Raw genomic sequence first — 26,746 nt, 5'->3', positions numbered from 1 at the left:
TCGGCGGTTCGAATCCCCACGGCGGGGTGAGCTCCCGTCTTCGGTAACCAGCTCCTGCCCACCTAGCAGTTCGAAAGCACCCCTAAGTGCAAGTAGATAAATAGGTACCGCTTTATAGCGGGAAGGTAAACGGCGTTTCCGTGTGCTGCGGTGGTGCTGGCTCGCCAGAGCAGCTTCGTCACGCTGGCCACGTGACCCGGAAGTGTCTCCGGACAGCGCTGGCCCCCGGCCTCTTAAGTGAGATGGGCGCACAACCCTAGAGTCGGACATGACTGGCCCGTACGGCAGGGGTACCTTTACCTTTACCTAAGGCAGGCTTACAAGTAGCTTTCAAGTATCCGTATTTTAAATCCCATCCTTTTTTTTTTTCAGTGTTGAATACGTCATTTTTAATTCCATGCATATGTTCGCTTCCTTAAAAGCGCTGAGTAATGATAAGAGTATGTTTCCAGTACAGAGTTTGCTTTCGTCTCTATCCCTGCAGCTAGTTTATTCTCAGTGAAAGCCACCATCACAGTTCCAAAATCACTTTCTCAGAGAGTTGCAGCTAGTTGGCAGTTTGGGGCTTTATGCAACATTGTGCATCGCTTTGCCCTTAGATTAAATAATATCTGATCTGAGCCAGGCTGCCAGTTCATGTTATGATGCGGATATGGAAGTATTCGACTGTGAGCTCAATGGCAAAAATTGTAGCTACTAGGTGTATTTTATCTTGGACTGCTGTAATACCTTACCCAAGCAAGATTAAAGCAGGTCTTCTGGCAACAGGTTCCAGGATTTACTCATGAGGTAGATGCATGCAAACCATTTAGAGATCCGAGGAAAGAAGAATCTTTGGTTGAGAAAATAGAAGTGCCCCACTCTGCCAGTGTTGAACTAGTGTATTAAAGTGCCTTATTAAGGCTCAGATCCTTGGCCCTTCTAGACTAGTACTGTTTGTTCAGACTAGGAAGCTACTTTCCAGAGTCTTGGGTAGAGAGGCATTTTTTAGCTCTAACAGAGGGTTTTTCCCCCGAAGTGCCAATGATCGATTCTGGAACCACCTGCACACAAAGCATGTCCTCTACCAGTTTCCCCTTTGTATCTTAAAGGTAAAGGTACCCCTGCCCGTACGGGCCAGTCTTGACAGACTCTAGGGTTGTGCGCTCATCTCACTCTAGAGGCCGGGAGCCAGCGCTGTCCGCAGACACTTCCGGGTCACATGGCCAGCGTGACGAAGCTGCTCCAGCAAACCGGCACCAGCGCAGCACACGGAAACGCCGTTTACCTTCCCGCTATAAAGCGGTACCTATTTATCTACTTGCACTTAGGGGTGCTTTCGAACTGCTAGGTGGGCAGGAGCTGGGACCGAACGACGGGAGCTCACCCCGCCGCGGGGATTTGAACCGCCGACCATGCGATCGGCAAGTCCTAGGCGCTGAGGTTTTACCCACAGCGCCACCCGCGTCCCCTTTGTATCTTACGGAAATCGATTAAAGATGTCTTGTGAATCCTGGAATCCAATTTTACTTGGGCCTATTATTGGAAAAGCCAGTGCCTTTTGGAATTGGTTCTGATTTGTGAGGGATCCCGATACAAATTCTCACTACAGGACTTTCCTCCCCACCCCCCACTTCCCAATGTATGAACAACAAGACATTTTCAAATAGATATTTATTGTGACAATTTTAGTTTCCATTCAAGTTGCAAAACATGATAGTTCAAAGTGATCTCTCCTTCAATATTAAATGTCTGAACAGAATATTCATATGTCTGTTCATCATAAAAAAGGGAAGTATAAGAGATCCTTGCTCAGTAAGGGTTTTTTTAACAAAATAAATTTACAGTTCATCATTGCATTTAGAAATACGCTGAAAAATCCATGTTGTGGATACACACTTCTTCAGCAGTTTTGAAATTAACTCAAACTGATTTTAAGGCTGGGAAGTTCTATAATTGCACATCTAACTATTTTCTGAATGCCTGCTTGTCTTGACTCAGTCGAGCAACAAACTCTACTAGAGTCCTTGTGGGCCGTCCTGCCATGCCCTTACGAAGGTAGGGAATCTCATCTTTATTTCCCATCACACCTGCAATATCTAGGTGAGCCCAATGAGGGGCGGTCACAAATTCTTTCAGGAATGCAGCAGCTGTACATGCGCCACCAGATCTAATGGGAAAGAAACATAAAATATGAGTAGATTACTTTTATCTGTTTACTTATAGGAGTAAAGAATTATCAACCAAACTGTACAGCACCAAGGAGGCTCAATTCAGACATATCATCAAACCATGGTTTGCATCAGCAATAGTTTCAAATTCAAACCATAACTTGTGCTTCCAAAAGTGCAAAAGAAAAACTGGTTTGCCTGCTTTGATTTTCTCCTCTCAGCACTCAACTTTGTAAGTACACTCTCATCTTCATGGTACAGTAGTCTCCGGAAGCAGAGTTAATAGCTGTAACTATGGTTTATCACGATGCCAGGCCATAGTTACCACAAGCCATGATTTACAAACCCACCTCAAACATCTTTTTTAAATAAATCTTAGCTGATTGCAAGTTACAGTTGTACCTTGGAAGTCAAGTGGAATCTGTTCCGGAAGTCCATTCAACTTCCAAAACGTTCGGAGATCAAAGTGCGGCTTCTGATTGGCTGCAGGAAGCTCCTGCAGCCAATCGGAAGCCTCGTCGGACGTTCGGCTTCCAAAAATAGTTCGAAAACTGCAACACTTCCGGTTTTTGATTGTTCGGGAGCCAAAACGTACGAGTTCCAAGGCGTTCAGCAACCAAGATATGACTGTATAGCCTTTTTCAATTCAGGTATCACTTCAAACCATTGTTAGCTTCCTTAACTCTGGTCTGGTGTGTACAGTCATACTTCTTCTTGCAAACGCTTTGTGTTGCATTTTTTTGGGTTAAGAACGCAGCAAACCCGCAAGTGTTTACTTCCGGGTTTTGCCAAGAGCGCATGTGCAGAGTCATTCTGTGCTGTTCGCGCATGCGCATAAGCGCTCTATCGTGCTTCGCACATGTGCAGAAGAGCTGCTGTGGTTATGGACTTTTCAGGGTGCAAACGGCACCATGGAATGGATCGTGTCCACAACCAGAGGTACCACTGTAGTGACATTTCTTCTCATACTGAGCAAATTCCAAAGGGTCAGCTGCATTGCCTCTGCTCACCAATTCATTCCTACATGAACCATGACCCAGTTGGAGAGTTATTACTCTCCCCCTAGTCTGAACAGGAATAAAACAAGCGGGGGGAACTGGTGGCTGTTCACATGTTGCTGGAACACAACTCCTATCAATCCTGATCATGGGTCATGTTTGGCTGGGGATGTTGGAACTTGGGAGTCCAACATTCGAAAGCCACAGGTTCCTCACCTGTGGAATAGAAGGTCAGCCAGAGAGTCATCTCCTTATGCACTTCCTTCTTTTCTTCCTAAATTGTATGCGCTGGCAAGAGTGGTTTAAATGTAGGAGCAGCAACAACACTGGATGACTATATTTCATATGTGGGTGGCGCTGTGGTCTAAACCACAGAGCCTAGGGCTTGCCGATCAGAAGGTCGGCGGTTCGAATCCCCGCGATGGGGTGAGCTCCCGTTGCTCAGTCCCTGCTCCTGCCCACCTAGCAGTTCGAAAGCACATCAAAGTGCAAGTAGATAAATAGGTACCGCTCCAGCAGGAAGGCAAACGGCGTTTCTGTGCACTGCTCTGGTTGGCCAGAAGCGGCTTAGTCATGCTGGCCACATGACCCGGAAGCTGTATGCCGGCTCCCTCGGCCAATAAAGCAAGGTGAGCGCAGCAACCCCAGAGTCGTCCGCGACTGGACCTAATGGTCAGGGGTCCCTTTACCTTTACCTGTATTTTCCAAGGTTGTTGATGTCCGCAAGCTGACAGTCCGTCATCTGTTTTGTATAATGTTCAAAGAGAGGCATCCTCCAAACACGGTCTCCTGTCAAGATGCTAGCCTACAAATGCAAATGCCTTGTGAGTAAAGGAAGTCAGTAGCATGAAAAACTTCAACATATACGATTGTTTCACTTTAAGTTCATAAACCATTTACTTGGTTGTAATGAAACCTAAGCAGTTTACAATGAAATATTAAAATCATCAGCAAAAACAGCAACACCTTTAGCAACATTTAAGAATGATTTTAGCTGCCATTTTCTCCCCGACATCAATGAATGAGACAGGATTAAAGAGACCTGAGCATGGTAATTAATACTATAGTGCAATATAATTATGTTTCACAATTAAAAGGTTCTTGCATAGCATTTTAGAATGGCCTTGTGCATCAGGTAAAAGATTAATCTAGCACAAAATGGAAGGAAGAAGTTCCAACCAAAGAAGAATGGATACGTAAGATAATAGACTATGCAGAACTGGCAAAATTAACAGCAAAATTAAGAGAATCTAATATTGAGTGCCTTGTGGAAGAATGGATGCCTTTTTTTGGACTATTTAAAGAAATATAGTATGATGTGAGCATGCTTGAGCTATAAGCAACAGAAGTAATTAGATTATAATATTGTGGTTATGAATTAGTTGATAGAAGATAGTGTGTAGCCGAAGGAAAGAAACAAAGCTCCATGGAAAACGGGGTGGGAAGTCAATAAAAATAACAGAAAAGACAAAATTGTGTTTTGATTGTATATGTTTAGAAAGCTGAAACTTAGTAAAACGTAATGGAGGAAAAGATTAATCTAGCACAACACTCTGGGAATGGCTAAAAGAAGTGGGAGCTTGCTCTCAACACCTAGTTCACAAGAGGTTTATAACCTTCCAAACAGGTTCCATTTTTTCAGCTTTTGTGGTTAACAGTTGTTGACAGGTTCCCAATAATATTGGTCTAATAGTGTTTCTTCTCAAACTTGGACCTTCAGCTGGGACCACAACTCCCATCATCCCTGACCGCTGGTCCTGATGGCTAGAGATGATGGGAGTTGTAGTCCAACAACAGCTGTAGACCTAAGTTTTAACACTGGTCCTTTCTTTAAAACCCTTTAAGTTAGTAGCCATCTTCACATCTGTTCATCTGTGCTGCAAACATACCTCATACAGATAGTTCCACAGCTGGTGTGAATTGGTGAAAACCCCAGTAGCTGCAGATCCTAGTGCGATATCCATGGCACCTATACAATATTACACAGATCAAGTAATTAACCCATCATTTCATATGGAGTTACAGAGTTGCTCTCTGCTTCTAAACACATTTCTATGACCTACAGAAGGCATAATCTTACATATTTATACATGGGATTGTGTCAGACTTTGGTTTGTTCCTGAAGATGCAATGCATTCCTATCTACAGTCTAGTTCAAAACAAATAATGCTTAGTTGCAAACACTCTAAATCATGGGTTGTAATCTTGGCTTGTTTAAGTAACTTTTGTTTTAAACCAGGATTCTTGGTCTGTGAGTAATGCTAAGTCAAGATTTGTTGAAGAAAGTCAACTTGGCATAAATCCTCTTGGCTGCATGGGAGAACGTGAGCCTGATACTGTCAGTTTGCATTTCTTTGTATTGATCTGATGTGCTTCTCACTGTACTTAATTCAAGAGGGTTACAGAAAGTGTGAAAGAAACAGGCAGAAGGTTTTTGTTTGGGTTATTTCTTCTGGGAAGCTGAGTACAGCTGCTTTAAACTGTCTTTCTGTCAAGGTCATGGTGGCTATAATAATAGGCCAGAAGGAGCCTGGGTTTTACTCACTCACTTTCTCTTTCTATCTCTTTGTTCTGGTGTGCTGTAGTGCTAAGGTTTAGTCTTATTATAAGTATTGTTAAGTTTCACTGTAAGTGCTGCAACTGGATTTCTTACAGACTGTGCCAATCCTGAATGTACCGGATTTGTGACCATCATGTTCATTTGCCTTCAGCAGCAGTAAAAGCTCTGCTGGATGAAGTACAATTACCTCTGGTCTATTTGGGGGCAATTCTGCATTGTGTTTAAGTTTTATCTCCCCAGAGGAGGCTCGGGCAAAGCACTTTATGCTTGCTGAAACCATACATGTAGCGCTAAACTAGTTTAGCATGGCCTGGGGATCATCCCAACACTATTCCACATCTGGAGTTGAATGTGGAAGCCAGAAACTTCAAAGAAATAAATAAAAACAGGTACCTGTTAATGTAGCAGCATCTACAATGGCTCGTGGATTAAAACTGTGTGCATAACAAAGAGCATCTGCCAGGACCAACCTTCCTTCTGCATCTGTGTTGTCAACCTTTCAAGATGAGGAACACCCCCCAAAATAAGAGAATGATTATTATTTTTTGCTTTATTTGTTCTTACACACCAACAAAATACAAAAAAGAGTATTTACGTCATTTGTTACAAATTACACCATTAAGCAAAAAAGATAAATTTATATAATTGACAATAAATCTTCTTGTAATTCATTGACTTCCCGTCTTCTCCATACTTCATTTATAGTCTACTAACTTTCTGCATAAACCTATCTATTTATTTTGAAGGGACGTGGGTGGTGCTGTGGGTTAAACCACAGAGCCTAGGACTTGCCGATCAGAAGGTTGGCAGTTCGAATCCCCGTGACGGAGTGAGCTCCCGTTGCTTGGTCCCTGCTCCTGCCCACCTAGCAGTTCGAAATCACGTCAAAGTGCAAGTAGATAAATAGGTACCGCTCCGGCGGGAAGGTAAACGGCATTTCCGTGCACTGCTCTGGTTCGCCAGAAGAGGCTTAGTCATGCTGGCCACATGACCTGGAAGCTGTATGCCGGCTCCCTTGGCCAATAAAGCAAGATGAGCGCCGCAACCCCAGGGTCGGCCACGACTCTGGACCTAATGGTCAGGGTTCCCTTTACCTTTATCTATTCATTTTACAGTAAAATATCATTTCTCCTGTATCTTTATTTCTTACTTAGTACAACTACAGAGGTTATTCAAAAGCAGCGACCGAGTTTAGACTTCCACAGTTGTTTTTAAGAGGTTCCCATTTTGTAATAAATACTTGTTTGGACTTCTCTTTAATTCTTTCAGTTAACTTGGCTAATTCTGCGTACTCTACTAGTTTCTGTAGCCATTCTGACCTCGAAGGGGTTTTATCACTTTTCCAATTACTCGCAATTAAAATCCTCGCGGCAACGGTAGCATATAGAAAAATATATTTCGCCTTTGGAGGAATATCCGATCCTGTGATTCCCAATAAGAAGGCCTCTGGTTTTGACGATTTAATTAAAAGTAATATATGCCATAAAAAATTAGTTAACCAGCCAATAGCTTAGCATTTCAATAGCCCTTTATAGCGTTCAAGACTCCTCACACATCCTCTCTTAGCAATCTGACAGTAGCCATATAAAGTTGGCCAGCACCAGTATTGTTTTCCACTCACACCGTGAATGGAGAGAGGAGGGGAGGCTGAGGAATAATAATTTGCCTAAGGGCTCCTGGGACGCGGGTGGCGCTGTGGGTTAAACCACAGAGCCTAGGACTTGCCTAAACCACAGAAGGTCGGCAGTTTGAATCCCCATGACAGGGTGAACTCCCGTTGCTCGGTCCCTGCTCCTGCCAACCTAGCAGTTCGAAAGCACATCAAAGTGCAAGTAGATAAATATGTACCGCTCCGGCGGGAAGGTAAACGGTGTTTCCGTGTGCTGCTCTGGTTCGCCAGAAGCAGCTTAGTCATGCTGGCCACATGACCCAGAAGCTCCCTCGGCCAATAAAGTGAGATGAGCACCACAACCCCAGAGTCGGTCACGACTGGACCTAATGGTCAGGGGTCCCTTTACCTTTACTAAGGGCTCCTAGCATGGGCCCTTGGAAGCAAAATGAGGTCGTCGAATGGGGACCGAGTCAATTTAGACTGCATGTGATTGGGTGCAGCTTCTGTTACAGCATCCCTTTGCGCTAAAAACTCACTGCTAATTTTAAAATGAAATTCAACTCATCAGAGAAAAAGGGTTGAAACCAGCCCATTCCTTGTTGCTCTAGTTCCAACTGCAAGAAGGGCTGAATTTTTAATGCACAAGAGAGCATTAAAAACTAATTGTCTTGCTCAGCTTAATGTGATACCACCAGTCCAAATGCAGCTCAAACCTCCTTTGCTTACACAAGCATCTAAAAAACATACCTGAATTGTTTTCCCATTCATGGCCTTCACGACATCTCCAGGCTTGTTTGCCTTCCCACTGGGCATGTTTTCACAAAGGGGTGTCAAGCCTGAGATTGGGGGGGAAAGTCAACTGCTGTTGCAATCTGACATCACACTCCGACATTATTTGGTGTTTGTTATTGAAAGCTTAGTAATCCTGTTTTGAAGGTTTACCTCAAAAGCTTTGATGAAACCTTTTCTACTACAGTGGAACCTCTATTTGCGACCATAATCCATTCCGGAGGTCGAAACGGGTCGCTGGGAGAGGCACCGTTGTGCACAGGCGCGGGCGGCAATTGCCCGCTCCTGCGCATGTGCGAACGGTGATCGCCGCTCCTGCACATGCGCGAATGGCGGCAAACCCGCCGGTTACTTCTGGGCTTGCCGCAGTCGCAACTTGGAACAACCATAAGAAGAGACGGTGGTAAATAGAGGTTTGACTGTACTGACATTTTATTTAGAAGATGTGTTCTTCCTTTGGTGCCAACTTACTGGAAACCGAGGCCCAACCTGTACCACACACTTAAGGCACTTTAAACCATCATGGCTTCTTCCCCCAAAGGATCCTGTTAAGGGAGCTGAGAGTTGTTTGGGGTTCCCTATTCCCATCAAAGATCTACAGTTCCAAGAGTTCCACATTAAACCACTCTAGAACCTCTACCTTTGCGAGGGGAACAGGGGTCACTGAACAACACTCAACACCCCTAACAAACTGCAGAGAGGTTGGAGAACAAGCAAGAAGCCATGGGGCCAACCAAGGCTGCAGGAAGGTTCAGGGAAGGACCATATCTGTGGTAGCCAATGCGTGCTTTGTTCATGTGCGTGAGGTCCTACGCTCAACCCCAGGCTCTCCAGACAGCAGATCAGGGAATGTCTTCTCTGTCCAAGATCTTGGAGAGCCACACTGCCAGTCAGAGCAGAAAATCTGGGCTAGGTGGAGCTACCACACGTCTCAATATACAGTATGTTGGGAAAGCGTGTTACTGAAATACTGTGGGATGTAAGAATCAGGTGCAGTCAAACACAACATTGCTAGAGTAGACATGAAGGTTGTCTCAGTCCTCCAGCCGGAACTTCCTCCTTTCCAGGACTGAGACGAAACTTCCTATGTGCAACTTGAGATGGACGTAGCCTCTCCTGAAGACTGCGTAGCGTTTTATTTTAGGAGGGATTAAACGGGGAAAATACCAGGAAATATTTACAGAGACTCTAACGAGTCTGAGCAAGCTATCTGCTGTGCATGTGTTTTTAAAAAGGGGGGAATGTTAACTCTGCTGAGTTTGTTGAACTTGTAGACTAGTTGGGATAGGATATCTTAGACAATATATCCTCCCCCACATCCCTAAACATTCCCACAAATACCCCCACGGGTCTTTCTGTGCCTGGCTCCTTTTACGCATTCTTCACCCGCTCCTCCTATTCCACTTACCGATTAAATTAATGGGCAACTTCAGTTCCGCAGCTGTCACAATGGCAGAGCAGATGGTGGCTGCTCCTCCCATATCGGCTCTCATGGCATCCATGTTGGCAGACGGCTTAATGGAAATGCCGCCACTGGAGAAAAGCGGTCAGAGATTACCACAACCAGGCGTGAACGGAAGGCTCCAATTTCTGAACGCAAATGGCTGCAACTACCAACACCTCCCTTCCCACATCTTGCCCAAATATACCTTTGATAGAAAATGACGATTTTCCCCTTTCTAAAAAGGCACACCCATGGAAAACATGGCATTGTGTTGTGTACAGTTGTCCCTCCATTTACAAATCCAGCAGAGGCATCTGTGAATGGAAGGAGGGTGGGACGCTGTTTTCACAAATCCCCCCCCCTTCTCCTGCAGCTGCTTGTACCACCTCTCCTGTTCCAAGGGTCCCCCAAGACTCTGGAACAGATTGGTGGGGTCACAAAGAAGACAGGAATTAATAAAATCCAACTCCCACCTTCTACTGGCAGATGCCTCTGCTGAATCCAAGAGGCTTTCATGAATGCGAGGGCACAGATTACTCCTACCCACTGTGCTATGAAGTCCACAAACTTGGCAGGAAAAATCTGGAAGCAGATACTAGATAACGGCCTGCGTTCAACTACACAACAAAAACCAGAAGTTCTCAGGGCAGTACACAAAGGATTGATTTCCAGGCGATACAAAAAATTCTATCTTCACACATGCAAGTCACCGCTTCAGGTTGAGCGATTAACATGTGTGAATGGGGATATAATTATAATAAATAAAACCAACATCTATGCTAACTATTGGATGATTAGTTTTCCCAATACTGGGTCAAAGTAATGTTGAATCACCTAACTGATTAATCATTAAAGAGGGTTAATCACCCAGTAACCCTGCAAATAAATCAACAGCTCTAACTGAAATATGTGTACTTTGGAGAAAAGGCAGTTCTCTGATTGCTTCTTTCTTTGTTGATTAAAGAGAACACCTGACTGGATTTTCAGATTTTGCTTCCAAAGGTATGCACAATACTTACCTATCAAAAGTAATTCCTTTCCCAACAAACACCACTGGAGGCTCACTGGCATCACAGCTTCCCTTATAGTGGAGCTCCAAAAAGACGGGTGGTTCATCAGAGCCTTTGGCAACACTCAAGAACGATCCCATCTCTTTTGCTTCTATCCAGGACTTATCCCTGGAACAATGGAAAAGCATCCCCAGTTTGCAAAAGGGCACAAATTCAACTGCAGAGTCTCAATCTATCTGCAAAGCAGTATCTCCCCCTGCCCCCCCAAATTATAGGGCAATTACAAAGCAAAAGACCTAGCTTAACCTTTTGCTCTATTCTGTTTATAAGGCATTTTAAAAGTGATTGTCCTGCGGTTTTTGACCACAAAAGTTAAACCAAAACAGCCTTCTCATTAAATGAAGCTGGTGATGGATACAGTTCTGTTCTGTATATGAAAAAAGCAGCTTCTCTGTATAAGCAAGCTTGGGGCAGGAAAGGAAAGAGGCAGGGGAAGAAACATAGATGGTAAAGTAACATGGGCAGTTGCCCTTTTGAAGCTTCTGGCAAACCACCTAGAGCCAATTTAGTAAAGAACAGTCCCCAAAATTCTGCTTTGATTGGGTGAACCACCAAAACTGAACTGAAAGCCAGGACTTTCCAGACAGCAAAAAGCAGAGAAAGATGTATTTACATAAGACTTCATAGCAGTTGGAAGGTTGGTGGATTTTAATTGCTGCAGTATTTGTGGTTTTTAAGCTTAAAATGATAACTTGACAACAGCTATCAGGTCCCAGTGGTTTGACACATTGCATCAAACTTTTTGGGACTACTGTAGCTGAAGTGAGGAAATTTATCCTTTTCCAATGGAGGACCAATACACGCCAATTCCCTAATGCTACCAGCAAAGATAACCCAAGGAGAGGTCTGTGAAGCAGCGCTGACCCATCACTAGCTCACAGCAAGCAACTGAAAGCAGGCACAAATCTAAGAGTTCTCACTCAACGCCATTGTGAGAGAATTATTTCAACTGAACTCACCTTATATGGACAGTTGCATCGCTACTGACACTTTTAAGTTTCTTTTCAATAATTTCAGCAAATCGGGTAGGTGTGATGTGGTTGGCTGGACCTTCCATGAGGGATCTGGCCAAGTTCTGTCCCTTGGCATAGATAAGGCCTTTCCGCCAGTCCTCAGCTCCATCGCTAAACAGGAATACAGAAGGATACTCAATAAAATATCATCACAGAACTGAAATGCCATAAATCAGTGACTCTCCTTCTACTGGCAAACATTGCAGAACTGTAGAATTTTAAGCTGGTTGACCAGATGAACAGGGACAACAAAACCGCAAACATCAACAGCAAAACCTTACTCTTGAAATTTGAAAGGCTTGCGAAAGGTAGAAATTAATTGTCTGGGGCTAAAGACACATGAGGGCCGGTGCCAGGAGAACTTCACTAGGCAGAGACAACCACCCACCCAGTCATTATCCTCATCAGATGGCAGAGGGACCTAGAGAATAGCCTTCAAAGATGACCAGAGTTGAAGTGGGAACAGATATTACTTCCAATACCCAGATACCAAGCTATGTAGGCCATTAAAACTAAGCACCATATTCAAATGTAGCAAATGCCTGACCAAAATCAGTAAGCTAAAGAGTCTAAATGTAACATTTATTTAGTACCAGTTGTATGTCAGCCACTACCCCAATATAGACTATGCTGGCACCTGAAGAGGACTCAATTAATTTTCATCAAGGTTTGATTCTCACTTCTCATACAGATCTTATTAAAGAGAATCTTACTTTATCCATGCCTTAAAAGGTAAAGGACCCCTGACAGTTAAGTCCAGTTGCGAACGACTCTGGGGTTGTGGCGCTCATCTTGCTCTATAGGCCGAGGGAGCCGGCGTTTGTCCGCAGACAGCTTCCAGGTCTGTGGCCAGCATGACTAAGCCGCTTCTGGTGAACCAGAGCAGCGCACGGAAACACCGTTTACCTTCCCGCCAAAGCGGGACCTATTTATCTACTTGCACTTTGACATGCTTTCAAACTGCTAGGTTGGCAGGAGCAGGGATTGAGTAACGGGAGCTCACCCCGCTGCGGGGATTCGAACCGCCGACCTTCTGATCGGCAAGTCCTAGGCTCTGTGGTTTAACCCACAGGGCCACCCGCGTCCCTTACCTTCCTATAAAAAGGAAGTCTTTGCAAATAAGACCCTGGCATTTTGTTTTTGAACTCAAAAAAGGGGGTTCAGATTACACCCCCCATGCAATGAAAGAATGTGTCAACCAGCAACACACACAGTGCCCCCTGCATTAAGCTGGCATGTGATGAGGGCCCATAAGTATGCCAATATATGCACATGACTGGGCACGGTTGCCCCTTTGTCGACACACACAGAACCCACATACTGGGGGAGGGGGCATGGCCGTTGTGGACATCACCAACAGCAGATGGGGCTAATCCATGTCTCTCCCCTCCCAAACCCCCTTTACATATTCTTTCAGCATGTGATGACCCCCTTTTAGGGGAACGAAGAACAAGCACGTTGATCCCAGAACCATACAAATGTTATTTCTCAGCCAATCACCTCCCGTAGAGCTGAACGTCCACCACAGGCTTCTTCTTTTGCTTCAGTTCATCGTATTCATAGAGTCCTAGGGCAGCTCCTTCCGCCGCAGCTTGAGCGTCGCCACAAGGGTCGACTTCCACACAAGGGACCTCCAAGTCCTGAACCTGCCTGCATCCAGCTGAAAAATAATAGTTTTTTTTTTTTATTTTCAAAGATATTTATTGAAACTTAACATATATACATAATAACCAAAATTCCCAATGATTCCCTGACATAAAATACAGTATCTAAATTACACCAGCTGCATAATTATACACTTAATTATAAAACCCATCACCCACCCTCCACTTCCCTCCACAGCAATTCGACTTCTGTATATTCATTTCTACGTTTTCCCCCTTGCATTCTATAATAAATTATTTTTGTTAAATTCTGATTTTTCTTTCTTTCTCTCTTTGTTTTGTTATTGCTTACATTTTTTATTCTAAGCCTGAAAAATAATATACACGTTTGCAACATTAAGGACTGGAGGGGGGTGGGGGAAAGAGAAAGGAAGGGAACGGGCAGATTTTTAAAATTTTATCAGGCTCCGTCTCTCTGGTATTACAAATCAACTTGGTAAAGTTCATATCACCAGTTAAGACAACTCAAAGGAGAAGCTGGTTTATTAATATATGGCCCATTAGTGCACTTGGGATAAATTTATCAAGCAACTTCTACCTGCAGGCAATTCAGCAAGAGTAAGAGAGTGCCTCACCCACAATTGGCCTGTGGCACAGTGATGACTGAGCAATTACAACAGGCCAAAGTCTGCAGCCATTATTTTGAGCTTATGCCATTATTAGTACCTTGGGTGCTAATAATGCTTATTTGGCATTTTAAAAAGCCACATCTGCACGCAATGCCTGAGAGTGGTTTGATTTGCAGCGCAGGCCTAACCACATCTACTCAGAAGTAATTCCTACTGAAATCTTTTGGACTTACCCTTGGGTAAGTAGGTAAAAAGAAGAGACATCACCTTGCCAACAAAGGTCCATATAGTTAAAGCTATGGTTTTCCCAGTAGTGATGTATGGAAGTGAGAGCTGGACCATAAAGAAGACTGATCGCCACAGAATTGATGCTTTTGAATTATGGTGCTGGAGGAGACTCTTGAGAGTCCCATGGACTGCAAGAAGATCAAACCTCTCCATTCTGAAGGAAATCAGCGCTGAGTGCTCACTGGAAGGACAGATTGTGAAGCTGAGGCTCCAATACTTTGGCCACCTCATGTGAAGAGAAGACTCCCTGGAAAAGACCCTGATGATTGAGGGCGCAAGGAGAAGGGGACAACAGAGGACGAGATGGTTGGACAGTGTTCTCGGAGCTACCAGCATGAGTTTGACCAAACTGCGGGAGGCAGTGGAAGACGGGAGTGCCTGGCGTGCTCTGGTCCATGGGGTCACGAAGAGTCGGACACGACTAAACGACTAAACAACAACAAGAAGTAGGCACAGGAGTGCAGCCTGGGTCACTAGCTCTAAGAGGCCCTAGCTCTGAAACCAGCAAGTATCTTCAGAATGCAGCACGTCCCATTTAATAGATTACAGAACAACTCACAAGAAAAGAAAAAAGCTAACCTGCAACAGCTGCCCGTATGTTTTCTTTGTCTTCATTCCAGTTTTCTTGGTCATTCACTCCAACTGCCTTCTTGCCCAAGCCAACAACTACGACGCTTGAAAAGTCCTGCAGGAATCCAACAGCAAAGAAACATTATTTAATCCTTTCAGAAAACCAACGACACCCTGTAATTATGAAGAATACTTTGAAATATGTTTGTGTTGCCTTTTTGTTATTAGCATGCCAGAATACACTAATGTTCCCTTGCAGAAGCTCAACTGAAATTAATGGGAAGCTTATATTTAAGGCTCCACAGGGACCTGAATATCTTAAGAGTCTGTCCCTGGAGATGAGATGGAGGAAACTGTAGGCTTCCAGATGTTAGACTTCAACTTCCATCAGCGCTATCCTGCTTTTAGGTGGCCACTTTAAGGCAGCGCAACAAAGCACCTCCCTTTTTAATTTTTAGGAAAATGTAACTCAACATATTTAAGAAACTGCTTTTTAAAATTTGAGTTTTCTTTTCATCTGTATCATTTAGGTGTTGTTTGAATGGCGAACTACCTTGAATAAAGGAGATACACATTTTATAAAATAAGAATCTGACACGGCCATTTAACTGGAAATCACAAGAGGTAAGAAACAAGAGACATTCAGGACACTGCAAAGTATAACATGCCACATGATCACAAGCAACCTCAAATCTACTCTTCACATCCAAACTTTTTCCTACACACAAACATCACATGATCTTGCACCAGCCATGATTTCCAAACTTTTAAATTACCCATGCATTCTTCCTTTCTTTAGATATTTACTTAAACTTGTGCCACTGGGCTCTTGAAGCAACTCTCAGCACAGATGAGAGTAACTGAAACCCTTTGCAAGATTCTTCCCTTTCAAAAACGACGAAGAGGAATAGTGGGAAGGACTTAAAAACTGTTGTTATATATACACACACACACATCCACCCAAATAAATATCACAGGCTATCAAATGATATAGATTTGATGTTTAAAAAGTACGACAGAAAGCCCAACAGTGAAATGTACCACAAAGGGTCATTAAAAAAAAGATTAGCACCAAACATAGGATTCCTAAAAATGACTTTAGGAGAACTTGGTGCAGATCCTGCGGGTCTGTTACACATTCCCTGCCAAGAAAACGCTCGCTCCAAAGCTTTTATGCAGTGCTCTATGTTCACACCAAAGACATAGTTTTCACTGTGTCCAGGACTTTTAACCCTGTGACCCCCTAGAGGTTACTGAACTACAACTCCCATCATTCCTCACTATTATTCATGCCAGCTGTAGCTGAGAGGAGCTGGAATCCAACAACCTCTGGAGGGCCACAGATTCCCCGATGCTGCTCTAAGCACCTCAGGTCCACTCTAAAAGAGATTGCATCATAATAATGTTACTCATAAATGCTGATTAGCTGCAGTAGATCACCTCAGAATAAAGAGATAAACGCTGGTTTCAGTGACATTCAAGCCAAGCTCCTCTTTATTTTTAAAAAAACCCTCTTTATCTCAGTATTCCAGTTTTCTCACTCAGCATTAATTGCCCTATCTTGCCAATTCAGCATTAACTGTTCAACTGCTCTTATCTCTGAATTACCGCATGCACCCAAGAGCCCTTTACTATTCCTGAAGCCTTACTTTTGAGGTAGTCTCAGAGAGCACCTAGCTATGAACAGCAGTCGGTTCTGCTAATTCCCCATGAAGTGGGGATGGGGAGATTTTAAAACACAACATGGGCTGCCTGGAGGAGCTACTTTCTTCCACTGCCCACATCCGTTTGAACCTGAAATGGTTTGGGGTGGGGGTGGGATTTTAATTCTCTTTTCCCCACCCTAGGTTCAGTGCCACCTTATAAGGATTCAGCAGGAAACCCCCGTCTGCACACAGACCTGCCGCAATCCTATCTAGTTTGGCTGCATCCTGTTGGTTCCAGAGAATCAAAAACAGATAGCTGCTGGAAAGGCAGTGGTGAGATTTCACTTTCTCCGTGTTAATATGGTATGGTGACCTTTGGGTGTATTTGAGCACGGGGATTATTGTGTCAGTTTCCCTGGTTACAATGCTAGTGCTTCCGTCTCGATTTCTAATGTTCCTTTTACACCACAACCGTGAGAATGGGAGGAAAGAAATGTGTGCCTGAAAACTGCCCCCAATTTTCTCCTGCGAGTGTGGGTCATGAAACCCCCCCTTTAGGAAATGTCTTTGGGTTTCAAATGTACTGAGAAGATCACTGCAGAAAAATGCACTTACAAATTAAGAAAGGTGGATTTGGAAGTCCAAATCTGGAATGATACCATCATGCTTATTTATTGACAAGTATCAAACATTGGTGGGTGGCGCTGTGGTCTAAACCACTGAGCCTTGGGCTTGCCGATCAGAAGGTTGGCGGTTCGAATCCCCGCGATGGGGTGAGCTCTCGTTGTTCGGTCCCAGCTCCTGCCAACCTAGCAGTTCAAACCCCAGAGTCATTCATGACTGGACCTAACTATCTGGAGTCCTTTACATTTACCTTTTACCTGATGAATTGTGGAGCTATGGCTTTTTGACTGCTATACTGCCATATCATGCTCATTTCCATTCACACCCATGACACGGCAGTACGTGTCTTCAGACACCTGGGCAGGTGTGCTTCTGTTCCCCTGTTCAACCATGAGAATGGGAGGAAAGAACCGTGTGCCTGAATACTGCCCCCAAATTTTGACATGCAAGTGTGGGCCATGAAACCCCCTCTTTAAGAAATATCTTTGGGTTTCAAATTTACTGAGAAGATCATTGCAGAAAAATGCAGTTACAAATTAAGAAAGGTGGATTTGGAATTGCAAATCTGGAATGATACAATCATGCTTATTTATTGACAAGTATCAAACACTGGAGACCTGCTGATGTTCTTAATCTCCCGAGTTGGACAACCGTACATATGGTTGGGTTGGGTGAGCAATATTAGAATCAAAATATCTGAAAGTTCCAACAACTCTTGAAGCAATTAAGTCAGTTAGAAAAATATGGAATATACTAGCCATGAGAACCAGAGGAGAATAATAGAACAAAACTCCCAGAATTCTCCGGGCTAAAGTCAGTCACCAAAGAGAGAGAGAGAGAGAGGATTAAGTCAAGAAAGACTTTATTTTGTGGTCACAAAAGGTGAGAGCGCTGCTGGAAATAACACCACACCACACAGAAACTGCAGTTATAGCCATCTCAAAGACAGGAAGAATTCAAAGCATCCTATCATAGCATTCTAAGGATACATGATATTTTAGGACACATTGCAAACATCACTCCAACTCCCGGCGCATGTGCATTTTGATTAGGCAGCCTTCAGCATGCTCTCTGCATGATAAGCTTGTAGACAACCGCCCATTGCGACTCCTTATTTCACCATACTTTGCTTAAGCAAGCATTACCCAAGTATTGAACTCCAATCATCCGAGTGTCTATTTCTGCACCTTTTTGCCTCACATAACTAGCGAAATAGTGCACATAGCAAATTCTTCATGTAGCAGACAGGCAGTTTAACCAAAGCCACTGCCATTCCCTTCATACTTACAGAGAGCACAGCAAAACCAAGTTAAATGGAAACTCATCAGTAAAAGGGATTTTTATTTTTTCTTTCTTAATATGAGTTTTCCCTTCACTTGGTTTCAAGTGGACTTTTTCCTGGAAGCAATTGACATGGAAATTAGTGCTACACTTCCATTAGCTTCCACTAGAATTCCAAAAGCGACTTTTACACCACATGAAAGATCATATAAAACACGAAAATTTTCAGATAGGAAAGTGTCAGGGAGTTGAAAAAAAGTGCTGACTGCAACCTGATACTCATAAGTCTCATTGAATGTAATGAAATATTCGATGCATTGCTATTTTAAAACAACAGCTTTGGAGGCATAACTTAGGCTAACATACTTAAGAAAACAGTAAATCCATACCTGATGCAAGCCATGAAAGATGCGGGTTTTTCCTTTCTTCAGTGGAGGTCCTGAACTAGAACACAAAACAAACACGAGATTAAGAGTCTCATGGTCTTCCGACTGAGCTATCCCACGTTGTAAGCAGGTACCTGCTCCTCAGCTATGTACAAGGCTTGCTTCTCCCTGGATGGTCTCATGCTATTTCATGACTGCCAAATAAACAGAAGGGAACCTGTTTTGGTACCTACATTGCCAGCAACTCTCTGAGCTTCCCAGACACGACTTTGTCAAAAGCGTCTCCTGCTTCAGTAAACTGGACGGGTCCCTCTTCTTTCTTGCCGACAAAGACTCCTAGGACAAGGCCCTTTAAAAAGAAAACAAAAAGAGGGTTACTTTTTAGATACTGTCCTACATAGCAATTGCAAATTACTTCCAGGGGTTTTGGGGGGAATTGAAGGAGGAGCTTTTAGTTGTTGTTGTTGTTGTTGGTTATTATTATTATTATTATTATTATTATTATTATTATTATTATACCCTGCCCATCTGGCTGGGTTTCTCCAGCCACTCTGGGCAGCTCCCAACAGAACAAAAAAAAGCGATAAAATATCAAACATTAAAAACTTCCCTATGGACTATAATGCTGTATCAACAGCCCCAGACCTAGCCAGCCTGACCAATGGTCCATAGCTGTCAACTTTTCCCTTTTCTTGTGAGGAATCCTATTCGGAATAAGGGAATTCCCCTTAAAAAAGGGAAACATTGACAGCTATGCGATGGTCAGTGATTAGGGGAGAAGCATCCCAACAACTTTCAGAGAGTCACAAGCTCCTCATCCCAGAGACAGAACAAAGCAATTCAGAAAACAGTCTAAGACCAGCCTTTCTCAACCTTCGGCTCCTGGATGTTCCTGAACTACAACTCCCATCATCCCCGACCATTGGCCATGGTAGATAGGAATGATGGGAGTTGTAGTACAATGACATCTAGAGACCTAAGGTTGAGAAAGGCAGGGCTAGACTGCAAAACAGTGGTGGGCAACTTCCATCGTGCAGGACCAAGAGCCAGTTTTCCCCTAGCAATGCCATCTGCTCCATCCGGCCGCCATAATTACAGCCAGGTGTGGGGCAGGGAGTAACACAGCTGCAAAGGTTTCAAGCACACTCCCGATTGTTCCTTGGCAAGTGGGGTTTGCTGACGGCAAACTCTTTGAAGTTGTCCCTTTGGAGGTGTGATTTGGATTCGAGCACAGATAGCAGAAGGATGTGATTAGGAAAAAGTCGTAGCCATGTGGCTGAATTAAGGCGGTTGGCACTGAGATTGAGCCAAGCATGAGAAAATCAGGTAAGAAAATCAGGTAAGCATTGCACAAATTGGGACATAGAACATTCTGCCTCCTGTTGAACCCAAGTAAAGGTAAAGGTACCCCTGCCCGTACGGGCCAGTCTTGACAGACTCTAGGGTTGTGCGCTCATCTCACTCTATAGGCCGGGAGCCAGCGCTGTCCGGAGACACTTCCGGGTCACATGGCCAGCGTGACAAGCTGCATCTGGAGAGCCAGCGCAGCACACGGAACGCCATTTACCTTCCCGCTGGTAAGCGGTCCCTATTTATCTACTTGCACCCGGGGGTGCTTTCGAACTGCTAGGTTGGCAGGCGCTGGGACCGAACGACGGGAGCGCACCCCGCCGTGGGGATTCGAACCGCCGACCATGTGATCGGCAAGTTCTAGGCGCAGAGGTTTTACCCACAGCGCCACCCGCATCCCTGTTGAACCCAAGACCTGCAGGCAAAACGAAACTCAACGGAAATGTAAAATGGGATATTGTAACATCAGGGAGACGGATTTTAATTGGTCCATTTGACTAATTTATTACTGCATTCCCCGATTCATCAGAAAACAGAGACTGCAGACTGTAGTTTCTATAGCAAGTTCCCCTTGTGGGTCTAAAGACTGTTCCTTATGTAGCAATATTCTGTGTCATGGCAAATACTGAAAGGGCGATCTATATCACAGCCTGCAACTGCACAAGTTTAAACTAGTTAGCAATTCATGGATAAGTATAGGAGGGGGGAAAATAATGAGTGGAAGAACCAGTTGGGAAAACCAAGGAAGGTGATGAGAAGAATGATACCAAAGTCCGCTTGGTTATTTATTGAGCAAGGAAAAGCCACTTGTCAACTTTTAAATGCTGCACTTTGCCTTAAAGGGCTTTGGAAAACCAGTCTGTGCACACACCTCGACTTCACTGAATGAGCCACTGAAAAACTACCTTTGTGTGAAACTTATTCTGGAATCAACATGCTAATCTGCAAGTAGTCAAGTAGTCTGCATATAATGTGTAAAGCAATATGGAAGTCTTTAGGATGGGAAATTGTAAGGTATATACAGTGGTACCTCGTGTTAAGTACTTAATTCGTTCCGGAGGTCTGTTCTTAACCTGAAACTGTTCTTAACCTGAAGCAGCACTTTAGCTAATGGGGCCTCCCGCTGCTGCCGCACCGCCGCCGCACGATTTCTGTTCTTATCCTGAAGCAAAGTTTTCAACCTGAGGTAATATTTCTGGGTTAGCGGAGTCTGTAACCTGAAGCGTATGTAACCTGAAGCGTCTGTAACCCGAGGTACCACTGTATATCTGCACATCTAAACTGACCTACACATCCAAACAAATTGAAGTACCACTCTCTTCACGCTGTTCAGGAAGATGTACACTGAACAATAGACACAGACATCCTGGCAGGACAGGCACACTCATTGGGAAAGAAGAAATGATCTTGCCCACCCAGCCCCCTTCACAGGGGAAAAGATCATCTGATCTGACCCGGTTTTTCTCTTCAGCTGTTCAACTTGCCTCAGCAGCATTCCTAAGTCCAAACTAGATGTTACAAGGGGTCCTTTCATTATTCTTTCCTCCCTCTCGGTTTTGTTTCCTGAAATCAAAATGGCCTTGGCAGGATACAGACCTGAAGAGAGGACAAGTACCTGGAGGAGCTTTTCCCTCTCAATCATTTTTCAGCTCAAAATCTGAATTCAACTTGCTCTTCTCCCCTGTCCGGGATGGGGGAGATATGAAAAGCAGCTTGGAGAGACACAACCCCAAAATCATACTTCCTGAGCTGCTTTTCATGTCCTTGGACTGAAAAATTTACAGAGACAAATGGCTTAAGCAAGCAGACTCTCCGTCGGCTCAGACTTGCCCCCTGCCCAGATTGCTTTTGCTTAAAAAATAAAATAAATCATTATACTGGGAAAGGGAAGAGAGACTGCCCTGTAATATCCAATATTCTTTTTTTGTCGGTTTTTTATTATTTCATTTTATAATGTATGTAAAACATAGAGAGCAATTATAAGAACAGGTGAAATGTAATATCCAGTTTGACCAACTCAAGGCGCCCACAAATTATGAAAGCACTTGCAGAACAGAACGCAGAATTTATCCTTGTTTCACTGTTTACCCAGTACTCATTCCACATCCTTCACTTCATTCTGTATCCTGCATCTCCAGAGTCTCTGAGTCAATGTTTTTCAAGCTAAATAAAAAGGCGCGACCCTGTTCCAACTAAGCACTTTTTAATACTAGATCAATTTCAACCCGAGTTGACTTTTGGGTGCCAGGTTAGTTCTTCCACTGAGACCAGGGGGACTGTTAAAAACACAATTTTAGGTGGCCTTGCCCATCAAAGTGCACCTCTGCCTAAGCCAGATAATAAAATGCCAGCTTTCTGACAAGAGCAATGCTTCAGGAAAATATCTAAAACAAGCAGGCACATTTTTAATCTTTGTTGGAAGCCGCCCAGAGTGCCTGGGGAAACCCAGTCAGATGGGTGGGGTACAAATAATAAATTATTATTATTATTATTATTATTATTATTATTAGTGGAAAACTCCTATTCATAGCACGGACATAATGCACATGGTTTGCACACTCTCCAGCCCTCTGCAAACATGCCATCAACCAGCTAACTGAATACTTTCCACAATTCCCCCCTTACCACGCACCTTATTTACACCCATGACACTGCCGTGTTGATCCGTTGCCAGCTGTATTTGAAGCTACGCACTCGGCAGAGTCTGCAGCCTTTATAGCAGGAGAGGGAACCTTAGTCCCGCCTCTGCAACGTCTCCTAACAGGTCCTGCCCACTTCATTAACCATAAACGCAGCTCTTTAAGGCTGGGCGTGGCCAAGAGGTGGAAGTTTGTGGGAAGATTTGGGTCCTTTCCAAAAACAGGCAAGCGAAAGCCTTATGTTGCGTTTCTGATATACAGTGGTAGCTCTGGATGCGAACAGGATCCGTTCCGGAGCCCCGTTCGCATCCAGAAGCGAACACCAACCCACGTCTGCCGTCATTTTGACCATCTGCGCATGCGGTGAAACCCGGAAGTAATGCTCTCCGTTACTTCTGGGTCGCCGCAGCATGCAACCCGAAAATACTTATCCCCAAGCTACTTCAACCCGAGGTATGACTGTACCTTGTTGCTCATCTCAATTTAGGTTGGCCCAAACCAAACAGGATTATTTCCAAGAGGTTTCTGGCTCCTGACAAGGACACAGTAGGCCCACAGGATATTGCTCATGTTACAGAGACCCAAGACACAAAAGCCCCTCTGTAGCTACTGAATGGCCTTTATAACATAAAAACACAAGAGCCCAGCTGGATCACACCAGCCTATGTGAAGCCCACAAAGTGGGAATGAGCAGAATAGCATGCATGATCCTCAGTAACTGACATTTAGAAGCACAATGGAAGTAATATATATCCACGGTGACATGGAGCCACTGAGAGCCTTATTTCCCCATTCATTTCAGAGGAACTTAGGGCATAAAGGGGAGTTCTGCTGGACTCACAGAAATTGTTCCACATATGCAATGGATACAACCCTCTGTTTGGGTTGCCACATTCACACAAAATGCTAAAACCAAGGTTGGCACTATCCGCAGAAACAAAATGGAGACTTGCACAGTTCACCCTAACCTCCGCCCACGCAGTCAGGTGTGGGGTTCAATGTTACTTGCCCCGAATCCCAAGTTGTCTTTATGTGTGAACCTGGAATTATGATTTAAATTTCAAAATAAACTGCACCTCAAGGGGTGGGGAACCTGTCTGTGGCCGTCCCTCACGGGATGGGAGGTGCAGTCTAACATATCATCCCCATTTCCTGGGGACAGTCCCCGGATTTACAAATCTGTCCCCGGACAAAATCCGTCCCCGGAATGTCCCCGGATTTCATTTAATGTCCCCGGATTTATATTTTAAGTGTTGCAGATTTATTATTAGGGAATGAATGTTGCGTGTTTGGTTCAGCGGCACAAGACACATCATAAGGGGACTTTCGGTGAGGCAAAATGGCGGGCGCCACGGCAGCGAGCAGCTCCTGAAGCCAGCCAGAGCCAACTGCGTTACCAGGCTGGCTCTGGGCTGCTGAGACTGCCACTGCTGCAGGGGAACTGGGAACGCCTGGCACGTCAGCTGAGGGAACCGCTGACCCCCCCACCGCGACCCAAATCGAGCCAGGAGAGAGAGCGCCCGGCCACCCGGCTGACTGCCCAGTGGTGCTCCAAGGCCAATAAAAACCCAGAGCCAATGCAGGGAGGAGGAGGAGAGAAGGAAGAGAGAGAAAGAGGAAGGAGAAAAAAGAGGGGAGCCCCAACCGTGCCACACCGCCACCACTGAGGAGAGGTAGGAGCACACCGGGAGGGCAAGGACACGTGGCCAAGCCCAGCCCAACTGTGCCTACTCCATGGCGGCTAGCGCTCCAAGAGAGTAGGCTGCGTGACAGAGGAGACCACAAAAGAGAAGATATTACTTCTTCTTTTTAAAATATCTCCCCCCCCCCCCATTTTTTTTAAAGTGTCCCCAGATTCTTTGAAAAAAATCTGGTATCTTTAGTCTAAAAATACCTCGCAGGCGACAGGTTCCCCAGCCCTGCTCTAGTCCATTTCAAAACCTACCAGTTGCAACCCGTGAGCTCTGAAGCTGCCTTGCTTAACAGACTACTGGAGTTTCTTACAAACCAAGCCAAGGACAGGCACTGCATGGGACCTCCTCCCTAGTGTGTTTGGGCATGTGCAGAGTATCTCTTTGAGAAGCAGCACCTATTTAATTCAACTAATAGGAGGCAGGGTTTATTTCTGGCATGCAAAATTCTTGCAGCTCAAACGGCTGGACTACATGACCCTCCAACTAGACCATGCTAGGATTCCACGGAAGAGCAGTTTCTGGCCCATAAAGCCGCTTCCTTCTCATGCCGGGCAGGCCAAAGGCGCCCCACCGAGGCAAGCCCAGCATTTGCTGCGCCACCAACCGCGCGCCCCAGCCGACCTTCCCCACCCCAAGCGCGCAAAGACGCGCGCAAAGACGCGCGCTACCCCCGCGTTGCGCGCCAACACCTTTCTCCTGTCGCCAGCCGGCCGTTGCTCCGCCATGCTTCTCCGCCCTTCGCTTAGTCCCTCCCTTGCTGCTCCCGGCATGCCCGCTTTCCCCTCCTTCCCCGGCACCCACCAGCTCCCCCCGCATCTCCCCGGGGCGCCCGAGGCTCGCTACCTGCTGTTTCCTGGCGCGCCGGGCACCCGAGGACAGGGTGGCCACCGGGACGCGGAGCCCCTTGCCGCGGACCAGGAGGAGCCGCCCGCTCGCCAGCAGCGGCGCCAGCAGCATGGTCACCCCCCGCCGTCCAGCAGCGATCACGGGGCCGCAGCGAGAAGGAAGGCCCGCCTCGAGGAGAGCGGCTCCGCGGGTTGCGCATTCCTCCGCGCGCGCCTCCCCTGGGCCGGCGCGCCGCTGGCTCTTTCACCGATGCGCCTCTTTGTCTCTGTATTCCTATGTATTGCTGTGAACCGCCCGGAGATCTTGGTCTGGAAGGCGGTATACGCATTTAATAAATCGTGATGATGATAAAAATAAAAAGAGTCAACTTTCCCTCCGCGTAAAGAGGGGAAATAAAAAAAAAAACAAGCACCAATTAGTAGCCAGTCCAATTCGTGGCGCGTTGGTTGATCTAGCTCCCATCAACCTTATTTTTCTTATTTTAATTTTTTAAAAAATACTTTTCAAGTTTATGCATTTCACTAGTTTTACAATCATCTTGACATTTCAAAACTCGACTTCCTTCCCCCTCTTTCTGTGGTTCCTTATTTTTAATATCTTCTGCATATCCAAATTAATTTGCTCATTTATTCATCTTTTCATTATTCATTTATTCATCATTTTAAAAATAATCTTATGAAACTGCAGGCCACTACAATAATCCTGCCAGTGTTTTTATCTGTTTACAATTTATCTGTAAATATTCAATAATATCATTTCAATTCTTTTATAATTCTTTTATAATTAAAAACAAAAGTTTGTTATCTTGATTTCTTATTCTTCCAGTAAGTTTCACCATTTCTGCATAGCTCCCATCAACTTTAAGTGGCAGTGGCAGAGGTTTCCAAATGGCAGGATGGTAGGCAAAGGTCTTTCACATCCTGATATTCTTTAACTCAGGGATGAGGACATTTCCAGAGTGACACTGGCTGTTGGACATGGCAGCCTTGTCATCCCTGTAAACATCTTGTTTGGGTGTCACTTAAAAGCAGTTCAGCCCTGAGTGCTCACTGGAAGGACAGATCCTGAAGCTGAGGCTCCAGTACTTAGGCCACCTCATGAGAAGAGAAGACTCCCTGGAAAAGACCCTGATGTTGGGAAAGATGGAGGGCACAAGGAGAAGGGGATGACAGAGGACGAGATGGTTGGACAGTGTTCTCGAAGCTACCAGCATGAGTTTGACCAAACTGCGGGAGGCAGTGGAAGACAGAAGTGCCTGGCGTGCTCTGGTCCATGGGGTCACGAAGAGTCGGACACAACTAAACGACTAAACAACAACAACAAATATATATATGTAATGATAAATGTTCATAACGGCATATATAAACCACATGTCTGAAACTCCACAGAAAAAGTCCTGAAACCATTTTGTCCCTCCCAAATTGACCTCAAATATTTCTCTGCAAGGCCGAAAGAAAATGGAAAAGCCTTCCCATTGTGTTTGCCTTCACAAATCCTGTCTTAAGGGTCTGTGTATGAACAGGGTGAGCCTGTGACCTGGCTAAGGAACTAAG

The 26,746-nt window shown here is 44.8% G+C and overlaps 1 protein-coding gene and 1 long non-coding RNA gene across 4 annotated transcripts in view; one reads left to right on the top strand and one right to left on the bottom strand.

The window, feature by feature from the left end:
• Positions 1-1,875: 1,875 nt before the first annotated feature.
• Positions 1,876-25,346, bottom strand: LAP3 (leucine aminopeptidase 3). Of its 3 annotated transcripts, none has more exons than XM_081020047.1 (13): positions 25,191-25,346; positions 18,898-19,013; positions 18,668-18,722; positions 14,737-14,842; positions 13,137-13,296; positions 11,583-11,747; positions 10,573-10,731; positions 9,518-9,642; positions 8,068-8,156; positions 6,102-6,204; positions 5,038-5,117; positions 3,844-3,953; positions 1,876-2,149 (listed from the first exon to the last, which is right to left on the bottom strand). In XM_081020047.1, the coding sequence occupies exons 1-13, from the start codon at positions 25,302-25,304 to the stop codon at positions 1,948-1,950; spliced, it is 1,584 nt and encodes a 527-aa protein (XP_080876173.1). In that variant the 5' UTR covers positions 25,305-25,346; the 3' UTR covers positions 1,876-1,947. The 3 variants fall into 3 exon arrangements, with proteins under 3 accessions (XP_080876173.1, XP_080876174.1, XP_080876175.1); XM_081020048.1 differs by lacking the exon at positions 25,191-25,346 and adding an exon at positions 25,037-25,132; XM_081020049.1 differs by lacking the exon at positions 25,191-25,346 and adding an exon at positions 22,647-22,773.
• The window catches only part of LOC308484998, a 225,861-nt gene continuing 207,235 nt past the window's right edge, over positions 8,121-26,746 (top strand). Inside the window, exon 1 of the long non-coding RNA XR_013990281.1 lies at positions 8,121-8,256. This is a non-coding gene — a long non-coding RNA (uncharacterized lncRNA). The remainder of the gene's footprint in view (positions 8,257-26,746) is intronic.

Source organism: Podarcis pityusensis (genome assembly GCF_964106645.2).
Source record: "Podarcis pityusensis genome assembly, chromosome: 9".
Lineage (NCBI taxonomy): Eukaryota > Metazoa > Chordata > Lepidosauria > Squamata > Lacertidae > Podarcis > Podarcis pityusensis.
The sequence above is the reverse complement of the archived record's forward strand: the minus strand, read 5'-3'. Positions and strand labels throughout refer to the sequence as shown.

What these genes read in the sequence shown, in the direction of transcription:
- LAP3 (XM_081020047.1), bottom strand. Translation starts at nt 25,304, where the DNA reads ATGCTGCTGGCGCCGCTGCTGGCGAGCGGGCGGCTCCTCCTGGTCCGC. An exon ending in GGCGCGCCAGGAAACAGCAG is followed by an intron (nt 19,014 to 25,190) that starts GTAGCGAGCCTC and finishes TTCTTTTTAAAG; the next exon opens with GGCCTTGTCCTAGGAGTCTT. An exon ending in GACGTTCAGCTCTACGGGAG is followed by an intron (nt 11,748 to 13,136) that starts GTGATTGGCTGA and finishes ATTCCTGTTTAG; the next exon opens with CGATGGAGCTGAGGACTGGC.